General features: G+C 31.8%; 1 protein-coding gene across 7 annotated transcripts in view; it reads left to right on the top strand.

The window, feature by feature from the left end:
- LOC129939591 (synaptosomal-associated protein 25) overlaps positions 1–22,367 on the top strand; it is a 147,640-nt gene extending 125,273 nt beyond the window's left edge. For 5 of the 7 annotated variants that reach the window (XM_056047663.1, XM_056047659.1, XM_056047660.1 and 2 more), the window contains exons 5-8: positions 4,045–4,162; positions 4,224–4,352; positions 9,194–9,338; positions 14,398–22,367. In XM_056047663.1, the coding sequence (XP_055903638.1) occupies positions 4,045–4,162; positions 4,224–4,352; positions 9,194–9,338; positions 14,398–14,463 (458 nt within the window). In that variant the 3' untranslated portion in view covers positions 14,464–22,367. Of the gene's footprint in view, positions 1–4,044; positions 4,163–4,223; positions 4,353–9,193; positions 9,339–9,497; positions 14,162–14,397 lie in introns of those variants that run through there. The other 2 variants (XM_056047662.1, XM_056047661.1) reach the window with 1 other exon arrangement.
- The last annotated feature ends 1,294 nt before the right edge of the window (positions 22,368–23,661 follow it).

Here is a 23,661-nt window from a genome sequence, read left to right as displayed (position 1 = left end):
CAAATCTACTCATATTAATAAAGAGTTAAAGCGAGCTCGAAGCTTGATAAAGATCTTATAAACTAGATTACCGTATGTTAACTGATGAACAAATCTGTAGTTTTAGGAACTTAGCCTTCAGGGAGATTTTTAAGGTTTGAAATAATAATGAAAGGACTTCATTGAGTAAAAAGATTTTGAATATTTAGTGGCCGTGAATTGATCGTAATGATAAATCAAATTCTGTAGGGCCATTTAACAATATTTTGTATTTATTAAATTTCAAATACCATATTTCTTTCAGTGTTTTGAAAAATAGAAATATATTGTTGGACCAATATTTTTTTCTTGACAATTACCTTTAAAAACCCCAACGCTTCAATAAATTAATAACATTTTCTTATGTTGTATTATGTATGTTACCCTTTTACAATAACCATAAAACAAAATATTCCAGGTTTCAAAATGACTTAAAGAAAAAAATCAAAAATTAGTATGTTTTTCGATGTTACGGCCATTAATCGGATATTATTTCGAGTTCATGTAAGTCAAGACATTTAGTGTAGGTTTTAGTCGAAATTTAAAAGTGTGGTTGTATATGTAAATGTATGTATATTAAATGTAAGACTTTCGTAAAAATGTGTAAGCATAATTTATTGTAAACGAGAACTCTACATTTCAATAAAAAAAAAACATATTCAAAACCTATTCTTTTGCATGTGATTCTAAAAAGTATCTTCTTCAAGTGCAGTTTTTATTTTATATATTATTTAATTATTTTTTTTAAACACTTTAAAACCATGATGCTAAGTATCAACAAATATTTTATTTGGCAAAAAAAAAAGCATTTCATCATTAACATTTTTTAAATTCCAACACGTCTCAGCGCACTTTTAAGATATAGACCACATAAAAAGCTAATTACTTTTTTACTTTTAAGAAAAAACGAACAAAAATATTTATATTTTATATTCTTTCTTAAGTTTTATGTTTTTTTTTAAACTTGATTCGCTAACTGCAACCCAAAAACCATAACAATTTCTTTTTTTATGTTTGAAATTAACAAATATACTACAGTTTGTTTTGTTTTTTAATTATTATCTTTCCAAATAAAATAATAATCTCAGCGCATGCATTGAATGCATTTTCAAAAACTTACTTCTATTTTAATAAAAAAAAAAAACAAATTTTAACTTCTTAACACAATATAAGGTCCTGTAATATTTCACTTCTTTTTATAAAATTGATCTCCTTGCTGAAAATTACTTAAATCTTTTTTCATTTTTCATTTAAATTTTTCAAAAAAAAAAAAAAAACAAAAACGTCATATTTAAGTTACGCTATAATTTTGTATACTTATTTTAAGTCGTTTATCGTGTTTTTTTAAAAGAGGAAATGGTTTCTTTTTGGAGCACAATTTGAAGACCATACAATTTTTAAACTGAAACATAGAGGAATTCCTTTGGTGATTGTAAATTTGTAACGTTAGCATTTGACGTCTGTCAAACTTAGCTGTCATTTGAAGTGTCATAATAATATTATTAAAACTATAACTACAAAAGTGGTGACTCAATTGTTAACACTTTTTGAAATCGCACGATAATTCGTTAGCAAAAATATTGTAAAATTTACTGATGAGAATAAAAGCAATTCTGATGTCGTAAGTTTAGTACTGGGTTATCCATCATTTCGCGGTTTCAAAAGTGAACGTAAATAAAACACTTATTAAACACTCTTTTTCATAAAATTTCTCTTGAATTAAAAAGTTTTAACGTTGGCATTATGTGTGAAACACTACATCATGTTGCAAGCATCAATTTTTGACTTAATTTTCGGCCTTTTTTGACACATATTGGACGGTATCTCAACTATAACTTGACGAATGTTTGTTTTTGAGTTCTCGAAAGTCAAAGGTTTATCTGCAAAAACACGGTCTTTCACGTAGCCCTACAAAAACAAGTCCAACGGTGTCAAATCGCATGATCTTGGTGGCCAGTTGATATCACCAAGACGAGAAAATACGCGGTCAGGAAATGTCTCTTGCAATTAAGCCATATTCGCTCGAGTTGTGTGGCATAAGGCACCGTCTTGTTGGTTGAAACCACATACTCTCCAAGTCGTATTCTTCAACAGCAGACATTTGAGCAAGTCCTCCGAATTGGCATTGACAGTCGTTCCATCGTCGTTTTAAAAGAAGTGAGGTCCAACCACACCTTCGGGCCAGAGAGTGAACCTCTTCAATTACTAGAGGATTTTCAGAACCCCAAATACGACAATTTTGTTTAATAACCTACCTACCGAATGAGGAATGTGTTTCGTCGCTGAAGAAAATTGTTCAAAAAATCGCCGCCTACCCCCTGTTTTTCAAGCACCCATTCGACGTATCTACGAAGACGATGCGAATGGTCATCTGGCCTCAGTTGTTGTGTGAGCTGGAATTTAAATACGAAACATGCACGTCTTGGGCAAAGCATTTCACTTACAGCACCGTTATTTTCAGCGGTATGGACGAAACGAGACTCCAGTCTCTTCGAATTTCTTCACAAATTTGCAGTAGGATTTAACAATTGTTATGCTTTGTGCGATAGTTAAACGGACCATTTTGGCAAATTTTAGACTTTCAACTGAAAAAATTGGTTTAACAACTTAGTTTGACAGATGTAGAATTCCAGTTCTAAACTTCTGAAACCTCAAAATGGATAACCCGTTACAACTATTGCTGATGATCTAAATTAATCGATTTCACGGCGTTCGCAGCAATTGAACGTGTGTACACCTTCTTTTTGGCCGCCGAATAAGATGTTTTGGTAAGTTCCAAAAGACATTTCAACATAGCACTTTAAGTTAAATTCAGTATTTAACAATTATTGCAGTTGCAGCCTCGTTACTTTTTTATTCAACGAAAAATAAAAAAATTGAGAGATGGATGAAAATCCTTAAAAATTAAAAAAAAATTATACCCTCATAGTCTTAACGTTTCCGAGATCTTGGAGCATTAATTTAAACCTCATTTTTTCACAATGCCCCATTGAAGAAACTAAAAATCATAAGATTCTGGGGGCTATTTGAGATTGTCTCTTTATAAATAAATTGGGTGGCGCAACAGTCCGTTGAGAACTAGGGTATAGTGACTTATAACTCGCAACGTCTCAACCATTCCTGTGTGCGGGTAATGTTGTCAGGAATGGAGGGGACCTACAGTTTATATGCCGCATCCGAACGGCTAATTTGTGAAAGCACTTTTTCTTTTTTATGACAAGAGTAACTCTTGGAGAATTTGTCAATTCCTCACAAGAGGCAATACCCGTGAAAAGACTTTAGATGGTAGAGGCAGGGATCGAACCCAAGACCTCTGGCATGACACTCCAACGCACTAAACATCATGCCACGGGTACTCTGACTGTCTCTTTAGTAAAAAAAAAAAAGGGTCAGAAATCGTTTCTTCGGAAATTAGGATTGTTTCGTTGTTTGTTAAAAATAAAATTCCTTAAAATACAAATTTAGACAGAATTTGATGTCCATAAAATTTCAATGCGCTTTCGGATACTTCGAAGATGAAGTCACGATTTTTTGAAATAAGGTGTCATATGAAAGTCGAATTTAGTAGTGTCAACTTGTGCTTCAAAAATGTAACCAACTTCTCTAAAGATTTCAATTTTGCAATTTTGTATAATTTTATTTATTTCTTTGTTTAAAAAACTTATAAAAACGTAGTTAATGTTTCAAGAATACGTACTTTAGATTCTTTTTGGTTTTAAAAAAATAGAGCATCACAAAATCACTTAAACCCTTATACTCATAACTTACCCTCATTACTCTATCTCTCTCTCTGTCCTTCTATTTCACTATATATTTCAACATCACTCTATCTTCTCTAGTCATACTCTTTAGTTAAATTAAAAATTTATTAAAAAGAAAATGAAAAGTTTAAGGTTAATGTATAAATTGTGATTTTTAATGTGTGTATTTCTTAAAAAAATTCTTACTAATTTTTGTAAATTTTGTTTATTTTCTTCGTTTAATAATTCGGAATTTGTTTTTCGACAAAATTCGATAAATAAACAGAACAACTTGATCGTGTCGAGGAGGGTATGGATCAGATTAATGCCGACATGAGAGAAGCTGAAAAGAATTTAAGTGGAATGGAAAAATGTTGTGGCATTTGTGTGTTACCCTGCAATAAGTAATTTTGAAAATGTTGAAATTTTGAATTTTTCTTCTAATTTTTTTTGTTTCTAATATAGGAGTCAATCCTTCAAAGAAGATGACGGTACCTGGAAAGGAAATGACGATGGCAAAGTTGTCAATAACCAGCCACAACGTGTAATGGATGATCGTAATGGATTAATGGCTCAAGCGGGTTATATTGGACGGTAAATTATCCAAAAAATGTTAAAAATTTGAAATTTCTGCGTTGAAATGGTATTAAGCTTTTCCTTTTTGTGGCATTCTTTAACCAATACCTAATTGCGATTATACTTATTTAAAAATATTGACATTTCCCGACGACGTTTCAAGGTCTCCAATTCTATTGTTTTCATAAAATTTTCGGTGTTTTAGGATTTTCCTAAAAGAGTTTTCATCTTATATATACAATTCTCCTGTCAAAGTGTTAGTTGCCATACTCCTCCAAACGGCTTAACAAATTTAGATGAAATTTTGCATATACAGTATCGGTAGGTCTGAGAATAGGTTTGTATCTATTTTTTATATTCCTTAGTGCTATTGTTTAATTGCATCAACATCGTACACGATGCAACGGTCTTACGATAGTATTCAATGACGAGTTATCATTGCCAACTTACCACTTAGTCAATTCGGTATGCATTCACCAAATCAAAATGCATCTGATTTAATAGACACTGAATTAAATCGTGAATTACAATTCAATACTGTAGAAATGGCAGGGATTGTTGCTCGCAATGTCCCACTAATGAATGAAGAACAAAGAACCATTTACGACCACATCATGCTCGAACTTTGGCAGGACAAAGTGGATCTTTTTTTTTGGATTCACTATGTAGAACTAGCAAAACATTCCTTATTTCGCTAATTCTTGGTAAAATACAATCAAATAATGTTTTCGCATTAGCTGTGGCATCTTCTGGCATTGCAACAACTTCATTGGATTTGGGCAGAACAGCTCATTCAGTATTTAAACTGCCACTAATTATTCAAAATATCACAGAAGCGGTGTGCAATATAAAAAAACAATCGTCAATGGCCACAGTCCTGAAACAATGTAAAATTATCATCTGAGATGAATGCAATATGGCACACAAACATTCGCTTGAGGCGTTGAACAGGACATTGACATAAAAATCAACGACATACTATTTAGCGGCACTCTGTTACTCCTTACAGGTCAGAAAAACACTTCCTGTTATTCCGAATTCAACGTACACTGATGATATCAACGCGTGCTTAAAATCATCTCCACTGTGGCGTAATGTTGAAAAGTACAACTGAAAGTAAATATGCGTGTTCAAATGCTTCAAGATCCATTTGCTGAAACATTCTCAAAAAACTGTTAGATATACGCGACGGAAAAGTTACTTCAAATGAAACTCGATGCATAAAATGATCGGTCCAATTCTCCACGATTATTGATTTGCAAAGTACTCGCATTGACCAGATATTTCCCGATGTATACATAAATTAAATTATAAATTAGGTGGCGTAGAGAACCAGGGCCTAGTGACTTACAACTCTCAACCATTCCTGTGTGCGAGTAATTGCAGGGATGGAGGGGACCTACAGTTTATATGCCGAATCCGAACGGCTAATTTGAAAAAGCAATTTTTCATGACAAGAATTAATCTTGGAGAATACGTCAATTCCTCGCAAGAGGCAGTACCCGTTACTAAAACTTTATGTGTCACAGACAGGGATCGAACCCAAGACCTCTCGCATGACAGTCCAACGCACTAACCATCATGCCAAAAATTTGGATGTGGACGACTAGACTTGGTGTCACACAAATCTATTGATATAGTTTGTGATGCTACCGAAGCTATAAATTATTCATTTATGTTTTTGAACTCATTTGATTTACCAAGCATGCCACCGCATAATTTACAACTGAAGGTTGGATCTAAGGTAATTTTGCTTCGTTACTTAAACCCACCAAGGTTGTGCAACGGCACGCGATTAGTTATTAAAAAATTAATGAAAAATGTTTTCGAGCCATAATTCTAAATGGCAAACTCCGAGGTAAAAATATTGTATTGCCGCGATTCAGTTCAAACGCCTTTAATTGCCAATTATATTGGTGTTTCCAATGATTATCAATAAGTCCCAAGGCCCAACGATGTCTGTCTGCTTTTAGATTTGAGCAGTTCATGTTTTTCAAACGGCACATTTTAATAAATTAAAAAAAAAATGTTTGGTTATTTGTTATTTTAACATTTTGCCACCGTTAACAGTGCTCTGCATCTCTCCCACGTATAAAACAGATCCTTACACATCTACAATAAGTTATTTATTTCTATCAAAATATTCTCTGGAAATTATTTATATGACAAAACAATGTTTGTCGGGTCAGCTAGTTTTGATATAAAAAACTAGCATTTTTAAAAGAAATCCATGATTGTTTATTAAATTGTAAAGAATATTATTTTAAAAGCACTATTTCGCATAGAATGAAATAACTTTTAAGTCAATACCATACCGAGATATTCGAGTCGGAAATCAGTTTTTAACATGTTTGTGAAATATTTTTTTTTTTTTGAAAATCAGATCTTCCACAGTTTTTACTAATTGTTAAAAAGAAAAAAAAATTTAAGGGTAGATAGTTAGAGATGGCAGTTAAAAGTAGCCCTTGCTGCGAAACTCAATTAGCGCAGGAAAGCGCCATTTGGTACCACACACACCATTTCGTCGCATTCAGAAATGAAATTAGGTCTTTGATTTTCATCTCGGAAAGATCACCAAGTTCTTTCAAGAATGCCCTTCCTAAGCTTAACGTAATAAAACCGGCTAGGGCAGGACATTTACAGAGAAAGAGAATCACAATGTCCCTTTTCAATTTAGTCTCTCCACTACGGCAGCGAGAATTGTGGCAATCGGTACATTACAGTAACCCTGGCTATATCAAGTCTAGATCTGCATCAGAGTTCGATGGAAGGGTTTTTGTTATAGGTAAGCCACATCTTCCTGGATATAAAACAGACCGCTAAAATATTCCACCTGCTGCTGGATCCTGTCTGAAAAGCTGGAAAAATAAAGCTCTTCATAGCTCCAAGAAGAATATTTAACCTTTCCGAAATTGAGTTATTAAGGGCCGATCCTTCCGAGTCAACTCATCAGCCCGTTCATTTCCATCAATGCCACTATGACTTGGAACTCAAATAAGAGTGACAAGGAAGTTGATATTGAGTGATCTTTCATAACCATGGTATCCTCCAAACCCTTTCTGGCAGGATAGATGACTTTAAAATTTTTACTGAGGCTCAAGGCAATGATGCGGTAGTCGGTGTCTGTCGCAAAAATATTCACTGAAAGCATTTCGTTTGTGTTGCCATTGCTGATAGGGTCTGGAAAAGCAAATTTTTTGATTCTCAAAGCCTTAGCGAGCTGCACGATACTAAATATTCAATGTGTACCCCTACTGGTAAGAGGTGAAAAATAGCTTGGAAAATGATAGGCGATAGAACTATAACGGAAACAATTACGTAACTTGAACACCGCCGCAATGTTTCATGCCTTTCGTTGTTCTACCGATATTTATATAAAAAGTGTTCTGTCGAATTAGCCAGTTGCATTCCCCCCGTCAAACAATTCAGCCGTAATACTCGTGCTTCCAGGAATGCACATCAGTTAAACCTTGAGCTCAATTTCGAACGTACTGTCAAGCATAGAGATTCTTCTTTTTAACCGTACATCGAGAATTTATAATGCTTTACCCAGCTTTGTTTTTCCCTATTATTTTAATATTCAAAACTTTAAGTCCAATGTGCATCGGTATCTTCTCTTTAATCCTTCCCTATTTTCCTAAAGCTCACTCTGCTTTTAAACTTTAAACATGTTAAGGGTATTAATAACCCCTTGATGCCCGTTTTTTTTGTCAAAGTGCAAGTAAAATGTTATCAATTATTAATATGCAATTCCCCAATTACACCAAGAATTCGTTATTTTTGCCAAAAATAGCGTTTGGACTTTCGTTTCTCTTCCTCAATTATTTCAAAAACCATCATCAGCGAACAAATGCCTCTTTCCTCCAGTATTTTTGACATGGTTTGCTGTGCAAGCCCAGCGTTCTTGTCACCACCAAAAACTTAAATCCTGCTGATAAATTAATGATAATCGGTACATCATTTTGTCTTCTGCCAGTAGTCATGTCGGATGATGTGTTGATAAGTAAGAACATAAATCCGTCTTTAGAAAGACGATAGTTCTTAACAAAAGTAAAACAAAAATTCATTTTTCATTAAAAATGCGTTTAAATATTCTACCTAATGTATGTATGTGTACAAACGTTTTCTCACTCATGTTGGAATTATCTCATATTCTTCTGCGTTCAATTTGCTCGTACCGTTTTTTATTTCCTTGCAAATTAAACCAAATTAGTTATTCTCTTTAAAAATTTGATGTGTTTTTGTTTGTTTTTAAAACTGTCAAACAACTTGATACTCGTTTGAAAGTTCAACATTTTTTGCAAAACAAGTTGGTAAACCTGGCATCCGATAGTACTTTCATACGTAGTACGATTTGAAAGTAGAATCGGAAATGTGTTTCAAATAGAATCAAAAGTAGAATCGAGTTAAATAGTAGGGCTCCAGTAATTTCAAGGATTCAGCTGGAGAGGATCAGGTTTCTTCAGAAAAGATGAAGAAGAAGATAAGTCTATCAGAATCTTTATAAAGCAAGCTTCTAAAGAAACCTTTTATTTAGTTTCTAGGACCCTTGAAACGTTTAAAAATGTCAAAAAATTCATTTCGACAACGGATCGATAACAATATTTCCTATGAGAAGTTTATCAATAAACTTAAAGCAACTTATTCAGCTAATATAAGCCGTTTATAATCTGCTGTTTCTTAACTTGTTAACTTGTTCATATCTTCTGCTTTTCACTGACTTTTCTTTAAACAAACTCTGTTAACGCTCTATTCCCCACGAATTAGTATTATAGATTTATTTTTAAAAATAAATATTTACATACATTTTTTATTCCGAACTAATTATCAAATTATTTAATTTTTGTATCCCACAATAGAATAACAAATGATGCGCGAGAAGACGAAATGGAGGAAAATATGGGACAAGTGAATACAATGATTGGTAATCTCCGAAATATGGCTCTTGATATGGGTTCAGAATTGGAGAACCAGAACAGACAGATCGACAGAATTAACCGCAAGGTAATATTTATTTTAATTTTAACAATAAAAACATACAAAATTATTATAAATATGCATATGTAAAACATCTTAACTAATAATTTTACTAACAAATCAAACATTTTTAATCTCAAAAACAATCTATCACTTCCCATCTCATGCTAACACTTAAAAAAACAGGGTGAATCTAACGAAGCCAGAATAGCAGTGGCAAATCAAAGAGCTCATCAGCTCCTCAAATAAATACAAAAACTATTTAATTTTATTTATTTTGTTGTCCTAATGTTATTATTAACAAAACAAAAATTAATTATAATACAAATATTAATATAATATACCTAAAGAAAAATATGAATTATATAGAAATTCCCTTTATTTTTATGAATAATAATAATAGTATATTTATGTAAAAATTATATAATAAATTAATGTATATTTTGTTTTTTTTTTGTTCTTAATTTTATTTTTTAGTTATTATTATTATAATAATATATAAATAAATTATTATAACTTATAAAACAAAGTATACACACAAATAAAAATTATAATATCGGTAGGGTTTTTGGCTCATATTGCTGTGATGAATACAACAAAAAAACATAAGAAAACTGACAAAAATAAATGAAAAAGGTCCCATATGACAAAAAGTTGAACTTTACACAAAATAAGACAGCATTCATCACTCAATTAAATTTAATTAGAAATCCTTCCTATAGTTTTGTAATTATTAAAAAAAAAAAAAAACAAATTGCTTTTCTTCAACTTTTGAAAAATTTCCCAGTATTTTGTTTTCTTTTTGAAAACTGTCAAAGCATTGAGAAATACAAAAAGCTTATGTTCTTATCCAAATTTACAAATAGTTTATTGAATTTAAACCTCTTGAACTACTCTACCTAAGCTAATTAAAAGCTAAATCGGAAATCTTCATCAATTCCGATGATGGAATTATTTGAGTCTAAAATTGAGGCAATTTTAAGCAACCTTTTTTGACTTTGAAAAAAGTTGTACCTTTTTAACCGCTCTTGATCAAGTAATCGTTTTCGCTGTCTTTGAACCTGAGCTCCAGTTTCCTTCCTGCTGGGAATAGACTGAGGTTTTAAAAATCAGTTTTGTATGAGTCAATGATATAGAGAAAAACATTAAATATATACACTTCGAATCACATGAATAGAGACAATTTTTTTTCGTTTTTATATGACATATTTTTCAAACCCTTAGGTTTCTTAGAAAAACACAAATGTGGAATAAATAAGGGTTTATTAGGTTTATATTGGAAAACAAATTTTTGGATTAAGTTAATAAATACAAGCTTTATGGCGGTTTTTCCGAAGAAGATTATAAAAAGTACCTGCTTTCTTGGGTCACATGAGTAGGAACGGGTTCTTAATACCCTTGACAAAAAAAACTTATGTTTTAGGTATAAATACTGGTTTTATGAAATAAGATTTAAATAATTGTAAGTAATGTGTGATGCCTCCTGATTTCAGAATTGCTTCAAGTAACCTGTGTTGTATGGATTCAAAGAGTCAGATAATCAAGCGAAATTTGGCTTCAATAATCTCTTTAGTTTTTTGGTATTGCTGTCCTCGTTGGTAGACTTTTCTTAAAAGCCATCCCCACAAGTTTTTCATGATGTTCTAATCAGGATAATATGAGGCTTATATATTGCCTCTGAATCCAGGCATTTGTTGTCCGTGCAGTATGCTTTGGTGCATTATCTTGTTGGAAAGTCCATCGTTGTCAATTAAATAATTAAGATAATTGGAGAAAAGCTCGTTCCAGCATCGATTTGTAAGTGATTGCTGGCATTTTAGAGCTTTTAAAATCCAGCTTCACGGTCCCGTAATAGGTGATTGCTCCCCATACCATTCCTCCTAAGCTCAATGGAAACAGTTTGAGTCCCTTACGAAACGTGAGAGGCTGATTATGGTGATATGATTTTGATCAGAGCTGGGCATGTGCAGAAGTATGAAGAACTGTTTCTTCCTCTTACTCGTCCATACAGCTTTGCAAAAGTCATTTGAAAATACGCCTAGTCTCGTGGCGTGCCTTCCTATTAGACAATGTCCGGTTATGACACCTATTATCGAGCTTATATGCGATCTGCTTAGAGAGAGCAAACACCTTGAACGTTTTAAATCCAGTGTTGGCCAGATGTTTTTTGTGACTTGACAGGTGGTGATGTTGTTCCACCTGGTGCCTGCCCTCCTCACATTCTTGCATTGCGTCTTGCATTACCAATAGTGTACAAGTAGAGATTGGTATGCCAGTACGTGCCAAACGTGGTAAGATAGGCTGTATTTTACCGTTCCTGGGGAGTTCATCTGCCTTACAGTTACCTGGAATGTCTCTATGGACCGGCGCCCAGCAAAGGTGAATATTAAACTGTTGTGCCATTTCCATTAAAGATGATCGACAGTTATGGACTGTTATAGAGTTTGTAGAGACAGAGTCCAGAGATTTAATAGCGGCCTGGCTATCTGAGATAATACGGATATTACGTTTTCATAAGCCAGGACAAGACTTCCTTTATCGCCAAAAGTTCCGCCTGGAACACGCTACAATTATTGGGAAGGCGGAATGAGAGACTTAATTTCAGTCGTTGAGAGTACACACTTCCACCAACCCCTTCTTTTGTTTTTGACCCTTCTGTATAGAAATGGATTGACTCATCCTCCAGGAATGTCCTATCCCCCCAAAAAGATCTGGGAGGTGTCGAATTGCAGTTGGGGAATGGTGTAGTGCTTTGGTATTGATTCTAAGTACCCTGGAATTAAGGAGTGGCCAATGTTGTTGTGAGTCCACTGCGACGAAGCTTTGAGACGAATAGCAGAGCTTGCTGCTTTTTGTTTGCTAAATATGTCAAGATGTGTAAGGTAGAGTAAGGTGTCCAGTGCCGCAGATGGGGTCGTGCGAAGCGATCCGCTTATACATAGGCAAGCTGAACGTTGAACTTCATTTAACTTATCCCTGTTTATACCTTTCTCTAAAGCCGTCCACCATGCTACTACACCGTACATTAAAATCGGTCTGAATACCGATGTGTATAGTCAATGCGTGATTCTGGGTTGTAAGCCCCATTTATTACCAATAGCTTTCTTGCCAGGTACGTCCAATTTAATTTGTTTTTCATCCGAAAAGACGACGGTATGCCAAGCTAGATTCCACCTGATATGATTTGTTGCAAAATTGGCGTTAGCTCTTGCGTGTAGGATTTAATGGGGGGTTTTCTCCATTTTTACTGTTGTATATGAGAAGCGTTCTGTGTCACCCAATCAACATTTGATCTACTAGCAGTTACCTCAGCTTCTGCCTTTATAATGATGTGGCTTTCTTGACTCTTCCTTTGTGGTTTTTTCCATACCTCTATGGGTCCTTGAGGTAGTTGAACTTTTTCTAATTTTGCGGTATATAAAGCAGATGGGTTTGCCGAGATCCCGAGACCTAGTTCCTCCTTGGTTAGACCATTACCTTTACCCATACTTCTTGATTGTATCAAATTAATACTAGTTCTAAGCTCCCAAACAATGAGAGTATCCTTTTATCCCTATTCATGTGACACAAAAAAACAAGTACTTTGTATGTCCTTCATCGACAAAACCGCCACAAAACTTGTATTTATCAACAAAATTCAAACTTAATATAAACTTAATACTTACCCCATTCATTCCACATTTTGGTTTTTCCAAAAACTCTAAGAGTTTAACAAAGATGGTCAAATAAAAAACGAAAAAAGCTTGTCCCTACGCATGCGATACGAAGTGTATGTCATTCTAAATATACCTACTAACAGACTCTAAGGGTTCTAAAAGTGTGACTCATGTTTAAAAAAAAGATACTTGTATTCTCTCAATGTTAACCAATTTAACCTTAGTTAAAGTGATCTCAAATTTAAATTAATTTGCAAGTGGAAGTATTTTATTTAAAAATAAAAATTAAAAAAAAAAAACAAGAATTTCAAATTATAATTTAAAAAATTCTTATATAAAAAAATTAAATTAGAAACAAAATTAAAGAAAACAAAAAATTAAGAGCTTCCATTGCACTAATTAATATTTATTTATTTTTAAAAACTTATATTAATTAAAATTATTTTATATGTATATTATTTTATAGCGTATAATCGATAGAAGTAAAAGATTAAATTTAAACAAACAACTTTTTAAATAAAATTTCTCAAAATATTATACAATTTGAATTTTTATCATTGAACAAAAATATTAAAACAAATAAAAACAACAAAACGAGTTGTCTGTTAGAAAAAAAAAAAAAAACAAAAATATTTAAATCAACGTTTTGTATAGAATTTAATTCATGTAGAAAAAATAAAATTATAACAAAGGAAAAAAAATACTATTAGTGAAATTGAGAAAAAGAAAAGAAGAAATAAAAACGTTAATAACACATATTTTAACTCGCTGAAAGTATTGAAAATAAAAGAATAAAGTCGAATAAAATGGCGAATTATTTTCGGACCAAATAGCGTATGTGACGAAGTTGATAAAATTAACTTTCTTTTGTTTTCTTTCGTTAATTTTTTATTATTTTATTTTTCTTTTAAGTTTTTAGTAAAGCTATACAAAATATCAATAAATACCGAAGGTTATAATTAAATAAAAACATAAATAAAATAAAAATATATCATTAGTCGTATATATGTATCTGCATTCAATGTCGGCCTTTGTGTTAATTAATTAAAAAAATAAAATATAAAATAAAAATGTTAGTCTAAGTCTAATTCTCAGACTAACTCGCTGTTACTAATCTTGTGTTTATTTATGTTGCTAGGAGAAATATCTTTAAACAAAAAAAGAAAAAGAAGATTAAACTAAAAAACTATATAATTATTAAGTTAAAAATTAAAACTGAACTAAAAACAAGCAATAAATAACAATGCCTTAAATATTGTGAATAGATACGTAGTTGCATTCGTTTGCCTATTGAAATAAGAAAAAACTCTTCAGATATTGTATAGCTTTATTTTTTTATTTTATTATTATTATTTTTCTTAATTTAATTTAATTTAATTTTTATTTTATTATATTTTTCTTTAATTTTTTTGTTTTGTTTTCTTTTAAAGGGTGACAAGAACACAATAAGAATTGACGGCGCTAACAAACGGGCCAATGAACTATTGAAAAACTAGAAATTATTATTAATTTTATTTATTTTAATTTCTAATTAAGTTTTGTGTATTTTTTTTGTAAACAAAATAAATTATAATTAATGTACATTCTTTTTGAAAAATAAAAAATACTCTCTTTTTAAAAAATACAAAAAAAAAATTGTTTGAAAACAAGAAAATACAAATTGTTAACTTTCAAGTCGCACAATTGAAGCTTATTGTTTATTTTTTCTGGCCTTAAATTTTATTTTCGTTTAGTTTTTCAAAATACATAATATATTAAAATAAAAATAAATTACTTGATCAAAGTGTTTGCTTTAAAACATTTAACCTCTAGCATCAAATTAAAATTCACTTTTAAGATTGTCACAGAAAAAAATGTTAAGAAAATAGGTCAAAAGAGAAAAACTGACAAATGCTACCAAGTTCAAGAGTCAAATATGTTCGCCCAAATGCACGTTGGTCATTTGTGACCAAATAAAGTCAGTATTTTTTACTTAGTCAAATGCTAACTACTTACTTAGGTCCTCAGACCTATAAAGTCCGTTGGGGACCCCTTATGTTGTATGCCTACGTTTTCGAAGATATGTTTCAACTCCCTTAAACTCTTGCCTAGTGTCGCTGATTCATCCTTTGACTGTCCTGCGCCGTGTGCTTCTCGATTGTCCAGCTCTTCATCCTTCTTGTGTAAGCGGATTCCACTGCATTGCTAAGCCTGCAATGCAGACTTTGCCTTTCCGAAGCGTATGTCCAATCCATTGAAACTTTAATGCAGTCGATAGGTTCTTGAACTGTCTTTCTATGAAGGAAGGACGTCATTCGATATTCCGTTTGCCAAAAAAATCCCTAGGATGTTGTCAAGACATCTATTCAGGAAGGTTAGCAGCTCCATTGTAATGGCTTGAGTCACCTTCTAGATGCTGCACACATAAACAAGTACATATCCGACATTTGTGCGAAACAGTCTTAGCTTTGTTCTTAAGTTGATAAAGTTATTCCCCCAAATTTTCGACAGCATACCGAATGCCACTTTTGCTTTGCAGCTGCTGAAGATAATGTCTTGTTCAGTTCCGCCTTCGATGAAGACGTTGAAATTTTTAAGGAAATAATCATTTGTGAGGACGATCAGGTTCCAAGGCTGATCATTTTTGTTTTTGCCGGAATCAATTTTCAGCCCAACGATGTCTGCTTCTCTCTCAACACTTGTTGTTATTTAATGGAGATCTATGATCCTATGATAGAGTAAGCAAAAACGTCCGCGTAATGCAAGTGCTTTAAAAACGATGTCAAAGTTAAATGGATTCCACCGCTACCTGACAAAGCTGCGCGCAGTACATCGCTTATAACCAATTAAACAATATTGGCAACAGAATACAGCCTTGTCTGACTCCGCTAAGGATTTAAAAAACTTCTGACAACCTACCATAATTCAGAACGTGATCTTTGATTCATCATATGTTGCTTTCATAATAGCAATCAGTTTTTCTGGAATACCTCTCCTCCGCAAAGCTAAACAGATGTACTCCCTGCTGACGCTATCAAAGGCCTTCCCGAAGTCGATATAAAGCAGGTGTAGTGGGGATCGATATTCAAGGCACTGCTCAATAATGATCCGCAGTGTGTTGATGTGATCAATACACGAAGATCCATCGCGGAATCCTACTTGTTCGGCATCGAGTGTGGCCTCAAAGTGTTTTCTGATGCGTTCCAGTATGATTTTTCCTACTATTTTGGCAACGGCATTTAGAACGTAAATCCCTCTCCAGTTTTTGCACTTTGTAAGATCTCCTTTTTTAAGAGCTTGACTATCATTTCCATCTTACACTCAACAAGGAAGCTTTCGGCGGTCCAGGCTTCGTTTATGAGCGGATGAAGCAGTTTTCTTGTAGACTTTGTAGTTGCACGTAAAAGCTCTTTGGGAATTCCATCAAGTCCTACCGCTTTGTCGTTCTTAAGTGCTTTAATTACGGCTACATTTTCATGCGGTGCTGATTTAGGAATTGGTTTCTTCAGGCGCTTCAGAAGGCATTGGCTGTACAATGTCTGGAAACACTGGGCTTAAACCAAGGAAAATAGTTCTTTCCACCTTCTGACTTGTTCATCCACCGAACTTAGCAAAGTACAGTCTACTGCTTTCACCAAACATTGCTTGGAGCTGTGTACACCGGTCAGTTCTTTGGTTATTCCGTAAATGGTTCTGCTGTGGCAACTGTTTACAGCATCTTCTGCTTCTAGCGCCAATGCATTGATATAGTTACGGTTGTCACGTTTCATGCGTACGAGGATTCCAACTCATTTCTTTGTTCCCATTGTGCAGCCCTTAACTTTTTGCGTTTGTTGATTCCTGCTTGAGATTCTTCTTAAAGCCAGGTGTTGTTGCCTCCTTTCCGACCGACTATTCTGTCAGCGCCTGAAATGAAAAGATTGTTTAAAGCATTCATTTTTATTTTTAAAATTGGACACAATTTTTTCTTCTCAAGTGGCAGTCGTGCCAATGAAAATCTTCAGAATCAATTTTTTCATAAAATTGACTCTCTAGTACTGGAGCCTCGAAATGAGAGTATTCTAAACACTTGGTTTTAAACTATACCTACAAGACAAAAATGTCTAGACATTGATTTCGTCTCGGGATTCAGATTTTCTTTAAGGTGGCGGCGCCGGTCGACTTCATAAGATGGTAAGAGTTTAAACTGGGATTTCGTCCTGCAGCAATATTTTGTTCAATCAGAAAGTTGCACCTTCTTTTTTCTCTGTGACAATTGGCTATCTTCTATAACATCATAACTAAAAACGCTCAAAAATAACAAAACAAAAATATTTAAATGTTAAAAAAATCTTTAATATACCAAAACATATGTTTATCTTGCGTTGAAATAAGCAGGATAATTTTTGAATCCATATCAATTATCAAAATATATACATATATATATATAAATATAAATAAATAAGTAAACCGACAAAATAATCAATAGATAATAATTAAATAAAAAAAGAAGAAAATACATAATACCTTAATCAAAAACGTTTTTGTTTCATCGAGGTTCCTTAATCACGATACTTTCTTGATTTACATAAAATTTACATTTTGAAAATTTTCCTACTTTTTCTTCGTCTATTTTCACATCGATTTTTACTACTTTTTGGGTTTTGGAGAACGCAAAATGTTTAAGGTTAATAAAAACACGTTACATATAGAAAAATAAATAAAAAAAAGGAACAGAGTTACAGAATTTGTATATAAATTATTAGTCAATAAATAACATTCGAGATAATTTTGATCTATTTTTTCACCTGCTAAATAAAACAAACATGCACCACCGTTTTCACTTTAAAAAAAAGATACATTTAAATTTTACATTTATTGATTAAGTAAAATCTTCACAAGTTAAATCATCCAATAAATCAAAAAAGCAATACGTTCCAATTTCGAAAATTTATTTATCAATAAAATAAATCGAAATTTCATTAAGAATCATGAGAATGATAATGTATCACAATTTTTGAAATTTATTTTCATGAAGTGGTTGTTATTTTTGTCAGATCGGAAAATATGAAATTTTGGTTGAAAAATATGGATTTGATATAGAGGAATCTTTTTATTTATTTATTCATTAATTTCAAAAAAAAAGAAAAACATACAAAACGAAGTAACCATTTGCAATAAACTTTTAAACCACCTTAAACGGAAAACAATGTTTTTGAATCTATATTATATTCCTTCAACAATAATAAAGTATAAAGCAACATTCTTAGATAATCATGTATTTATTTTAAAACAAAATAGATACATATATATAAATATGATTAATAAACAAAATTATTGTTTATTATTTAGCATTTATCCAAAATAGCCAAAAAGAAAAAGGCACATCAATACAACAACCACAACAATAATAAATAAATAAATGAATTGCAGTCTATAGTAAATATTTTTCATACTTACATAATCATATTTATCAAAAAAAATAAGAATTGAAACTAAAATTAAAAAATAACATTTTAAAATAATAATAAAATAAAATAAAAATTTAAACCAAATTAATTAAGGCAACGCTGCGGGCGTCTCTCAGGACAAATATTCGTATGAAACGGATGCTTTTATTTTATTTGATTAGCATTTCTGAAAAAACAAAAATATGAAACATAATTTTTGATTTATTTTTTATTTAATAAAAATATTTAAGTAATAAGATGTAGTCTGATTATTGAGTTAGTTATGATTCGAATTGCCGTATTTTCCAGACGCTTGAAATTCTCCGATTTCGAGAAAAAATTCGAATCCTTAGGTTTCTTTAATTAACTTTAGTTAATTAACAATCTCAATAAATACGAACATACCAAAATTAAACGACATGATTTGATTTCTTAATAGACTTTTTAATTCTTAGATACTTGTTTACTTAAGGGCCGCTAGAATCCGGGGCAGACTTGGGACCTCTCCCTCCTGCAAGCGCTACCTGAGTCGCGGTCTTCCTCTACTTCCAGGCTGGAGCGTTGATGTCCATTCATGACCCAGCGATCTAAATCGTTGGACTTTTATTCTTTTAACCAGGTCAGTGTCGCTGTACAGCCCGTCCAATTCCTTGTTGTATCTTCTCCACCGCTCTTAGATGGACTAAGCAGACGGGACTACAAATCACTCGAAGAAGAAACATCTTAAGAAGCTCTTTCTTTGACAGAGTCCAGGCCTCAGCGCCAAAAATTATAACTGGGATGATAAGTGTCTTATAGATGGTGATCTCAGATGCTTGAGAGAGGACTTTACTAGTCAATTGCCTTCTAAGTCCAAAGAAGCAGAGATTGGCATAGAGTTCTTTTCTGTTTGATTTCAGCGCTGGTATGGAATTTATAGCTTTGCATAGGAAGACAAAGTCTTTAGCTACCTCAAAGTTCGAGCGGTCAATCGTGACATGACGTTATGTCCAAGACATTGTCGTTCAATGTCCTTTTTCAATGACAGCGTATACTTGGTCTTGGACTCATTTACCACTAAACCCATCTTCTCCGCTTCCGTCGCAATGCTCAAAACACTTCACTGACATCAAGCTCTGATCTTCCAATTATGTCAATATAATCGGCGTATCCGAGTAATTGGATGGACCTTTTGGAAGATTGTGCCTCTAGTGTTGACGGTTGAGTTTTGCATAATTCTTTCCAGAACGATGTTAAAGAAGTCGCATGACAGTTCATCGTCTTGTCTAAAACTTTTTTGACGTCAAATGCATCGGTGAGATCTTTTTTGATAGAATCCAATTAAAAATGCCATTAGACCAGTTTTTCTCTTGTTAAAAAAAACTAGGTTAAACAACATGATTTAAATTCTTTGAAGTTAGGCAAAAAGGACTTAAGTCAGAAACTGGTCACACAGACTCAATAAACTTTGGACGTTAATATCATTATTAATAAGCAATTTTTCTAGACTTCAGTTTTTGTTGTTAAACGAAAGAGACCAAAAATAGTCCATCACAACAAATCAAAATTGCAATTTTTTGACTTAAGACTTTTTTCTCTGAAGTTAAAATTATTGGCGCAGGTTTTCAATTGATCATCTAGAAGGTTTTTGAACCAAAGTACAGTGTTCTTCGAGAAAATGGTTTAGAATTAAAATTTCAATCGTTTACAGAAGTTCTAACCAATCACATAATTGTTCACATATTTCAGGATCAATTAGAAGTGTATCAAGTGTTTTATTGGCATTTATATCTCCACGTCACCTTTTTGAATATGCCGTAATTATCTTTTTGCTGAGTGCTATCATAATGACAGTTCGTATTTGGAAAAGAAGTCGAATTAGCTGTGAATTTGGTTCAGGATTGAAACCAGAAGCATTTGATTGATATTTTGTACAATTCGCTAAACAAATTGAGTATGGTTTCAGATTGAATTTTTGGCACTTACTGTGGCTGTGGCAGAAATGTCAGAGTTGGCATTTTATTCCTTCCGCAGTCTACTAATCAGACTAAGGGCAGGTTCAGGCAACATAAGGGACTTCATTTGCAGTCAACTTCATTGTTTAAACGTAAATTTTGACCAGGGCAACTAGATAGTTTTTCAAGTGTCATGGTTTTTAAATTCAGAACTTTAATTCAAAAACCTCTTCTTTATTTTTGTGTACAAAATACTTCTCAAGCAAGCTACAAGTCCATCACGATTTGTATTTTGTATTGTTAGAAATATTACTTATTTATTTTTAAATTTAGAAGGAGCCTTTTTACAGAACGCATTAAATGAAGTTGTGCAGAAAATAAATAAATCATTGAGTATTAAAGTTCAGCTTTTAGTTGAATGACATGATCAATTATCATTTTGACATATTTTGACTTGACTTGAAAGTTAGGGAGATTTTTCTTGACTAACTTTCCAGGCAACTTTCCAATAAAGTTGCCATAATTGGGAGGCAAATTTTTGGCAGCTGGCCAATCAGATACTTGCCTTACTTTCAAGTCCCTTATGTCGCCTAAATGTCGATTGACACATTCACAAAGCTAGAAGTCTAAATTCTGTCATATTAAAGACAAATGAAAATTTATAGAATACGAAACATTTGTGTTTTGAGAATTAAGTGATTTGTATTTGTTTTAAAATACTGAACAATTTATTTCATTCATAATTCTTGTGCCTTTCCCGAGAACCTGATTGTGAAACGTCAAAATCAGTGTGCACTTACTTTGTAGCTGAAAATCAGCAGGTTCAGATGACATAAGGAACCTGAAGGTGAGGCAAGTTTATTGTGGCCAGCTAACCAAAAATTGACTTCCGATTAAGGCAACTTTATTGGAAAGTTAGTCAAGCAAAATCTCCCTAACTACCAAGGCAATTGCACTTATGTCAAAATGCCAGCTGATCATGTCTTTTCATTTAACTGAAAGCTGAACTTTATTACTCTGTGATTTGTATATTTTTCTGCATATTTCGATGCAATGTTTTGTGTAAAAAGTTAATACATCATGATGGGCTTGTAGCTTGCCTAAGAAGTTGCATGTAGACAACAATGGTTTTGGTACGCTCAACTGAAAGTAGAGATTAGTAAAGTTAAGTTTCGAGTTTGAAATTTATGATACTTTAAAAACTACTTAGTTTCGGTTAAAATTGACCTTCAAAGAATTAACTGCAAATAAAGTTCCTTATGTTGTCTCAACCTGTGCAATATTACACAAGGCCGGAGGGGAAATTTCAACTCATTTTGTAGTTGCATTTAGCCCATTAGGATGCCTTGACTACGTAACCTCTAGCCCCCAATATATGTATGTTTATTTAGTGGCACCGATATCTGCTTTAAATTGTAACGACCATTTGAAGATTTCTAAATTAATTCAATTTAAAGTTTTGGATAATTTCAGAAATGCCTCGACAAGATGACATCTCGAGGTATATTAGTTTTATTTTGTAACTATGTTTGTTTTAATACTTTCTGTGTCAAGTCGCATGAGGTTACTTAATTTTTGCGTTAAGTTTTAAGAGTTAAACAAAGTAGGAAAAGTGATAATATCAGAGATTTGTTGAAAATGTTTCTTTTTTTGAAAGGTAAAAGAAAAGATTCTAAAAACACGAGATAAAGTAATAAAAATTTTAACATACTTTTTGTTTTAACGTGTGAAAGAGGAGTAAAATTGTTGTCAAAAATTTTTGGCTATCGGCCCAATTTTCTCCAACTATAAATGAAATCGGGCTAAAAAGGGCTTAAATCGCTGTGTGTAAGGTTATATCAACACCGGTTATGAAAAGGTATTTGCCCAATCTATAAGATGTACTAAATCGAGTTTTAAGCTTGCTTCAACAAGTAAACAAAACTTCATTTTGGTAGAATGGAGTTTTATTTTATTTCATCGCACTCAGTGAGCCAACTTTTATTTGACTATTTAAATTTAATTATAGCTTATTCGAACGCAAGTAGTTTAATGATTGATGATTACAAATACAATTGTTATTTGTAAGAACATGATTTCTTTTTATTATAAAGCCCTAATTTTATTTTAAATTTTATTATTATTATTTTATATTCAACAAAATCAAAATGAACTTATTCACATCAACGAATTAAAATATCAACCGATGGTTATAAAATTTAAAAAAATAATCGCCTTTAGTTTTAAAATACAAAACCTAAAATTTATAAATATATAAATTTTATTAATTTTATTTGCTTGTTTTAAATGAAAAGAGAATACAAACAAAAATAAATTGCATTACATTTCAAAATTAAAAATAAAAAGCTTTAAATTTAAAACAAAAATTTATAAAAAATAAATTATAATATGAAACTCCCACATTTGAGATAAGCGCGAGACTAAAAATAGTATAATACCAACAAATAAAACACGGGTTACCAACAAAATTATGCTGACCCGGTTAAAAAAGTGCATTTGGGCATTTTTGTTGTTTTATTCAGAAAATAAAAATTTAACCGACATCCATAAACAATGTCGATGTTGTTTTAAATTTTTAAAAAACAAAAATAAAATCAGCAATATTTAATGTGTTGTAATTATTTTAACAAAATATTAAGAAATGAAAAAAAAAACAAAAATCGTAAATTAAAAAAAAATGCTTGTTAAATAGTTTTTAAATTTAATAATATATATACATAACATTAAAATATACACAAAATATATATATATATAAACAAATGAAATTAAGAGTGGTGTCACTATAACAATTAGTACCTACTTAATAGAAAATAAGCATAATGTACAAAATAATACAGACAAAATATATATATAAATAAATGATAAATATATATATATATATACAGACAGACACACACACAACACACATTATATATATATATAAAAACAAAATATATATTATACATATATATTTACTGAGAAATTATCAATCTTATAAAAAGATAAACTATACATAACACATACATTATTATATTTATTATTATTATTATTATTCTACTAACCCAATTCTCTGTGTCTTTTTATTGTCTTCAAATTATTAACAAAAAAAGTACATAATTAATTAAAAAACAAAAAATATGCATGTTAATATTGTATCATACAGTAATTACTTGTAATTTAAAAAATATAAAATTTCGAAAATAATAGCAAATCAAAACCCTAGACCTTGAAAGAAAAATAAAAACATGAGCAACAAATTCTTTTTCCATTAATTTTAAGTTGTAGTGTAAGTTTTAAAAATAATAAAAAAAGGAGAAAAAGCATTTTGTAATGAAACAAAACAAACAAAAATATAATGAGCTAAGAAGGAATA

Source organism: Eupeodes corollae, chromosome 1 (genome assembly GCF_945859685.1).
Source record: "Eupeodes corollae chromosome 1, idEupCoro1.1, whole genome shotgun sequence".
NCBI classification, from domain to species: domain Eukaryota; kingdom Metazoa; phylum Arthropoda; class Insecta; order Diptera; family Syrphidae; genus Eupeodes; species Eupeodes corollae.
The sequence above is the reverse complement of the archived record's forward strand: the minus strand, read 5'-3'. Positions and strand labels throughout refer to the sequence as shown.